A 7,785-nucleotide genomic window follows, 5' to 3' on the forward strand; every position below is an offset into this window, starting at 1 on the left:
ATATGCCAAAATATATGCACACTATACACAGACATTAAAAGGGAGTGTTCCATTTATGTACGAATACTTTTCTACCTCTGTGTTTATGTGCCCATGCCAGTCACAAACAGACACTTCTTCTCATGGGATTTTATTTGTCTCTTGTTTTATAGGTATGTTAGCAGTGGCATGTGGAAATAGTATGATTATGAGTATTTAGAAAAATAAAACCAACATGTGTAAGACTTCCCTTTAGCCATTATAAAGTGGGCATTACATTCACATCATTGTTTCCCTTTTCTAAAATACAAGCATTTGAAAAGAGAAGCATATTCTGCCTAACATCATTGTAGACTGGTAGTGACACTAGGTTCCTGGAGAAGACCTAAGAGACCTGAAGCTGATTACAGTGCACCACTAAACACTAAACTCAAAACCCTAGGGAATATTTTGTCTTCTCCACAACTTTCTTGAATGCACTTTTCACCTCCTTGTTCCTCAGGCTGTAGACCAAAGGGTTCAGCATGGGGATGACCATGGTGTAGAACACAGACACAGTTTTGTCAGTGTCCATGGAGTGGCTGGAGCTGGGCTGTAAATACATGAAAATAAGAGTCCCGTAGAAAATGGAGACAGCAGTAAAGTGAGAAACACAGGTGGACATAGCCTTCTGGTATCCCGCGGCTGAGCGCATGTTGAAGATGGTAATGAAAATGAATGTATAGGATATCAAAATAACAACAAGTGCAGAACAAATAACAAAGCTTGCTCCATAAAGAAGGACCATCTCACTGACATGTCTATCAGAGCAGGAGAGAACCATGACTGCTGGAACATCACAGAAAAAGTGATGGACCACATTGGACTTACAGAAGTAAAGACTAAACGTGTCACCAGTGTGGATGGAGGAATTCAGAAAACCACCAGCATAGCAGGCTATGGTCAGATATGCACACATAGTTGGAGTCATTGTAGTGGTGTAGTGTAGGGGCTTGCACACTGCTGCATAGCGATCATAGGCCATTGCAGCCAAGAGAAAATTTTCTGCTGTGGCAAAGACTACAAATAAGAACATCTGAGCAGCACAAGCATTGTAGGAAATGACTTGGTTTCCTTCAAGAAGTCCAGCAACAACTGTTGGAGTGACAGCTGAGGAGTAAAAGATGTCCACCAGAGACAAGTTACCAAGAAAAATGTACATGGGAGTGTGGAGTCGAGAGTCCCAGAGAATCAGCACAATCATCCCTAAGTTTCCAGCCATGTTGATGAAGTAAATGAGAGTAAACATGATAAATAGAGGAGTCTGTAGTTCTGGGGCATTGGTTAGTCCTAGAAGGATGAACTCTGTCACATCTGTCCTGTTCTCCATCCGTGTTATTTTGGAATCAGGAGATACCTCGTAGCAAAGAGAAGTATTAAGTTTATTATATATATTAAATATAAAGGAGATTACCAAGAAGTTGATGTATCTTCATGCCAAATGCAGGACTTATTTCATTATAATAATGTGTGTTACAAATTTCTTTATAACTAGGGTCAATGAGATGGCTCACTGATTTAAAGTGCTTGCCACAAAGCTTAATAGTTTGAATTCAATATTCAGTTCTTATGGTGTGAAAGCAAAAAACCAAGAGATGTCCATTCCTCTACACACAGAGTGCGGGGCACACAACCACACACCTCATATTCACACACACACTCCCAACAAAAAATGAAAGATTCTTGATAACTAAAGCATATAGCTGAAATTTTTGCCAAAAGAACTTCAGGCAATTGAATGAAGTACTTTTAGTGGTCATCACCTTAGTTTTTAGTCTTATGTATTTGTGGGATGGTACTTTGGAAATTTAAAGAATTTCCCAACAGTGCATTTCTGAAAGTTGTAAATCAGCCAGTTCACCATTTCCCATCCCTATGCATTTACAGACTCCTCTGTGTGAAATGTGCCAAGGACAGCTCTCTAGAAACTTCTCCACACACTCCCATATTTCTGACAACATTTGAACAATGGCTGCTTTCTCTTAGATTTCAGAACACCAAAGGCCAAGTATTACATACATGTTGACAAAACTAATTTGCAAGCCAAATATTGCTCCCAGGAAAAAATAGCCATCGAGTTCAATGGTGTAGCCTTAAGAGTATATCAAGTTGCAATGCATTAATTAGCCATTGTTTTTGCTAAATCATCTCAATCTTAGGGCTTTTCCCAGTGAACTCAGTGAAAGACATACACACAACAGATATATTGTATTGACTGGAGCTGGAAAGGCTTCTACATACACATAGATAATTATAACAAAGAAGGGAAGGTAACCAGGCAGCATCAAGTAAAGAACTTCGGTTCTGGAGAGAATTGCATGCCAGACTTACGTTTGGCCAACTCTCCTGTTCTAGATTTTCTATGTCTACAAAATGAGGATGGCAATGTGTTCAGTGCTGAGGTATTCTTTTCTAAATTAAATGAGAAAATTCATTTTAAATGAACAAAATGTTGATGTCTAGCAGAGTTGCATGATTACTATGTTGTCTTCCTCCTCCTCTTTGTCCTCTGCCTCCTCCTCATCATCATCACCAGGTATTATAATGGATATATTCCCTTCTTGAGGTCTGGAAAAACCTTGTAGCAACATGTAAGGTATCAGATGTGGATGAATGTTGGCATCTGAGAATCTCATTTCCAAATTTCCTTTTTTTATACACAATCTAGTAGGTATTAGGTAAACCTCAACCACTCATACTCTGCTTATCAAATGATTGTTCTATGTAATCCATATGAGCCACTCTTTTGTTTAATATTTTCTTACATATCTCTATTTTAGGTTTAGTTCATTTTCTTTCTTTTGCTTAGGGTTGCCGTTGCCATAACTTGATTGAAACACAAGCATCACCAAAAGTTCAAAGTTCAAAGATTGTGCATTTTATTAAGATACATGATTTATTTTAGTGAAAAATCTGCTTTTGAAATTTTTGATAGAATCTTTTCTAATAGAAGCACAATACCTGTAAATTCTGTGCCTGGAATTTTAGGCCCTCAGAAGTGCATCTGTCCTTTACCAGCTGCTGCTTCTCAGGTTTCTTCTAACCCTTTCAGCAGCTCACCTGACACGTCTAGCTAATAAAGCTTTATGCAAAACTTAACACACACAACCACACATACATTCTGGATGTCACAAAATGCCACAAGAGCCTAATGAGGAGGTACGTGTGTTTCTGCATGTGCATGTAATTGTGCTTGTATGTGAATAAAACATATTACCGCTTTTTGTTTATCATTTATTGTATGTGAATTTAAGTAATATTCTAGTTTTCCACAGCTAGTTTGAAGTGATGATTCACCCTTACAAAAAGCTGTTGTTTTTACTCATATGTATGGTCTATGGATAAATGTCTCTGGCTAAATTTAAAATGAGATTATGGGATTTGAGTGGGAATCACTAAAATGAATATTAGCTCTTTCTCTCATTAAGTTATAATCCTTTCTTAGGTTTAAGGACTCATTATTTTAGCTTATATTTTTAAGTTCCAATGAGAATTCAACATATAACAAATAAATTCAAATTCCTACCAGACCAGTCAGTGCATCATTTCTGCTATTTCACTAGGATTCTTAGAAAGCAAGACACTGCTATTTTATAACCAGAATTCAGCTCTCCAGTGACAAAATTTTGATATTTGCAAGACAGATCTACCTCTGTGTTTTAGAAAAGGGTTCAGGCCCTTGAACACTGTGCTCAAATGACTCACAGTGGTTCTGCTAATACTATTTTTGTGTGAGCTGGACTCTTCACTAAAACTAGATGGTGAATATAGAGACTTACCTTGCTCCTTGCACAAGAGTGACAGTCAATTCTGAACAGTATGTGTACAATGAGAAGTCCTTCCATGGAGTGATGCATCGGTATCATCAGAGGAGCTCCCTGGCAGGGCATAATCAAAGAGTGCTGAACTTTCTAGAGCAGCAAAGACCAGAGAAAACACACTCAAAATCCCAGCCATGAGATTATCATGCATTCCTTGTGTCCTTAGAGGGCTCTCCTACTTCCTCCTTACTTGTGAAGGAAAGATTATAACACTGCCTTTCCCATATAACCCACAGAGTTGTGTCTGTAGAGAACAAGTGGAGGAAGGTCCACAGGAGAGCTTGCTAACTGGTTACTTCTATGAGGTTGTTCAATACAGGTTTTATCTTTATATCTTTGGTGTTTTCCTCAGCCATGGTTGAAGATTCCTAGAAAATCTTCAGTTCAAAAGAAAGTCAGTGTTTGGGGAAAAAATATCAATATTCAGATGACTGAAGGATAACCAAAGTGGCCATCTTTTCATCTGGCTCTTCTAAAGTGAATCACCAGGATTGATTTCAAAGGGCAGTGCCGCTGAGGTAGCCAGACATTATGGAGATATTGACCTCTCTGGGGATTTTCCCCTTGAGGATACTTGTAGGTCTTCATTTCACCTTTCTAAGGAAAAAGCAATTAAACTCTTGCTGGATCTAAGATAAATGGCTTAAATATATCCAAACGTGGTTTATCACCCATTATTTCCTCTTTTCTCCAGTTAATGTGTAATTTATAAACACCAATAAATAAACAGTTTAGTATCTATCCTTCAAAATTTGGTCAAAGGTATATTCATGCTACCACTCCCATTACTGTCCTTCTTTAAAATTTTAATTCAAACTCTTGGAGGATCAGTTATTCAAAATACCAAACCTTTTTTGTCCATAGATGTTTACCTTTGTGATGATAGTTTTATCCAGGCACTTGGGAATATGGTCATTATTTTTGGTCCCTTTGACTTAAATTTTTACATTTGAGGTCATTTGTAGTCTTGCCTTCTTGATCATAAAACCTTTTCTATTGTGCATTTATATTGCATGAAAAGCAGTTGACACAGCATTTGTCCCTCAGTTAAGCCACACTTAAGCTGTTTTGATTGTCATTTGTTTGTTTCCTGTGTTTTGAGAACTAGAGCCCAGACCTGCCTTAGCCTTCTCAATGCTGGAATTATAGACATGCAGTCCAGACCTGCCGTAGGCTTCTCAGTGCTAGGATTATAGACATGCACCACCTTGCTCAGCTGTTTCCACTGTTTGCTGACTGAAAACAAAGCTAGCATGACTCCTGTTTCCCCAAAGTTTTCTTTATAACCACAGACAATACTAGGAGACAGTTTGTAGTTCATTCTATGAAATCAACATTTCTTTGAAACCAAAGCAGAACAAAACTTCAAAGAAAGAAAATTATAGATGATATCCCTTTGAATATACAGAGATGGTTACCCAAAAATGTGAACAAAATAAATATGTCATAGTTTAAATATAGTTACAAAATTTTATTATGACACTACAGTAATGAAAAGGTACTTACCACATAGAAGTCAACCACGAAATTACTACAATGAAGAAAAAATAAAAACAGACATTTTTACTAAAGTGACTAAGCACGTGTCAAGGTTTTCTCTTATGATAAGGATAGCTAGGGCTATATGTGAATTTCATAAGATAAACAATTATTAAACCTGACAGTTAATGTGACATTCAAGAGAGAAATGATGAAGCCTCTCCTATAATATCAGGCACAAAGTAGATAGTTTGTTTCCATCTGCTATGTTGAAATGTACCAGAAGGTCAATCTAGAACAACAATCAAGAAAACTAAATTAAAACAACTATCCAATACTAACAAAATGAAGTTATATATAATTTAATCTTATAACTTAAATTTTAATGCTCAAAATCCATTAACTAAAAGTCCTTTACAAGCATCAAGATTCAAGAACATCCCCACCAACAATTTTAGCATGCCAGCAGTAAACAATCCAAAAGAGAAAGTATTCCATTGACAGCAAAAGTACACTGTGATCCCACCCAATGTGACATTTTATTCCATAATTCATTTCTCATTAAGATGTCAATGAACAATTATGGAATTTCTTTATTTGTTTATGAAGTTAAATGAATAAATCCATGAATACAAGATCATGATTCTCATGTTTCCAAGCAACCAGAGGAGGAAGTTACAAATGGAAATGGGTGGATGGATTCAATGCACAGCTGGGTTAGAGTCAGATATTAACATTAGTTTTTGTTTAGCTTAACATCATAAGTATCACTGTGGGTATACACATATAAATATGCACACTAAATTAACTAGATACCTTTGCATATATTCAGTCCATAAAAATTCCTTCCTGAAAAGAACATATGACTGTAGTTCAACATAATGTTCAACAGCTGTTTTTCCCCATCCAGTGGCAGACAGAAATCATCTTATTGCCATTTTAAAAATAAAAAATGAGATGATTCGATTGGAAGGGGAATTTTAGAAAATAATGCAAGTAACCCACAAGTGAAGCCTACAACTACAGAGTGAGAATAAAGATGAAAATGTCTCAACTCAGAAAATAGTCTGTGCCTTGCCAAATGCACTACATGTCTGCATGTTAAACTTCCCTTTAGCCATTATAAAATTGGCATTGCATTCACATCATTGTTTCCCTTTTCTAAAATACAAGCATTTGAAAAGAGAAGCGTATTCTGCCTATCATCATTGTAGACTGGTAGTGACACTAGGTTCCTGGAGAAGACCTAAGAGACCTGAAGCTGATTACAGTGCACCACTAAGCACTAAACTCAAAACCCTAGGGAATATTTTGTCTTCTCCACAACTTTCTTGAATGCACTTTTCACCTCCTTGTTCCTCAGGCTGTAGACCAAAGGGTTCAGCATGGGGATGACCATGGTGTAGAACACAGACACAGTTTTGTCAGTGTCCATGGAGTGGCTGGAGCTGGGCTGTAAATACATGAAAATAAGAGTCCCGTAGAAAATGGAGACAGCAGTAAAGTGAGAAACACAGGTGGACATAGCCTTCTGGTATCCCGCGGCTGAGCGCATCTTGAAGATGGTGATGAAGATGAATGTGTAAGATATCAAAATCAGGAGGAGTGCAGAACAGATAACGAAGCTTGCTCCATAAACAAGCACCATCTCACTGACTTGTCTATCAGAGCAGGAGAGAACCATGACTGCTGGAACATCACAGAAAAAGTGATGGACAACATTGGACCCACAAAAGGAGAGTCTGAATGTGTCTCCAGTGTGGATGGAGGAATTCAGGAAGCCGCCAACATAGCAGGCCATGGTCAGACATATACATACTGTTGGAGTCATGGTGGTGGTATAGTGCAGGGGTTTGCACACTGCTGCATAGCGATCAAAGGCCATTGCAGCCAAAAGGAAATCTTCTGTAGTGACAAAGGCTGCAAATAAGAACATCTGAGCAACACAAGCATTGTAAGAAACAACTTTGTTTCCTACAAGAAGTCCAGCCAAAACTGTTGGAGCAACAGCTGAAGAGTAAAAGATGTCCACTAGAGACAGGTTAGCAAGAAAACAATACATGGGAGTGTGGAGTCGAGAGTCCCAAAGAATCAACACAATCATTCCTAAGTTTCCAGCCACATTGATGAAATAGATAAGGCTGATTAGGATAAACAGAGGGATCTGCAGTTCTGAGGCACTGGTTAATCCTAGAAGGATGAATTCTGTTGCCTCTGTCCTGTTCTCCATCAGTGTTATCTGGGAATAAGGAGATGCTCTGTAGTAAAGATAATGTAGAGAGATTGTCAAAATACTGAAATGTCTTTGTACCACTGTCAGGCATTATTTCATTATAACAAAAACATGGACTCCAAAGATTCTTGACATCCAGGGCCAGTAAGATGGTTCACTGGATAAAAGTACATCTTTCAAGACAGGTGACTTGAGTACAACCCTCCGATTACACAGTGAAAGGGTGGGGAGTAA

The 7,785-nt window shown here is 37.8% G+C and overlaps 2 protein-coding genes across 2 annotated transcripts; both read right to left on the bottom strand.

Annotated features, from left to right (window-relative positions):
- Positions 1–409: 409 nt before the first annotated feature.
- On the bottom strand, positions 410–1,351 carry LOC101841395 (olfactory receptor 5B3-like). Its single transcript, XM_005063249.2, has one exon. The coding sequence runs from the start codon at positions 1,346–1,348 to the stop codon at positions 410–412; it is 939 nt and encodes a 312-aa protein (XP_005063306.1). The 5' UTR covers positions 1,349–1,351.
- A 5,258-nt stretch (positions 1,352–6,609) lies between these two features.
- Positions 6,610–7,551, bottom strand: LOC101830734 (olfactory receptor 5B3-like). The gene has a single exon (XM_005063800.3). It carries the CDS (start codon positions 7,546–7,548, stop codon positions 6,610–6,612), a length of 939 nt encoding a protein of 312 aa, XP_005063857.1. The 5' UTR covers positions 7,549–7,551.
- Positions 7,552–7,785: the final 234 nt, after the last annotated feature.

The sequence above is a fragment of the Mesocricetus auratus genome, unplaced genomic scaffold, assembly GCF_017639785.1.
Source record: "Mesocricetus auratus isolate SY011 unplaced genomic scaffold, BCM_Maur_2.0 Super-Scaffold_4256, whole genome shotgun sequence".
Lineage (NCBI taxonomy): Eukaryota > Metazoa > Chordata > Mammalia > Rodentia > Cricetidae > Mesocricetus > Mesocricetus auratus.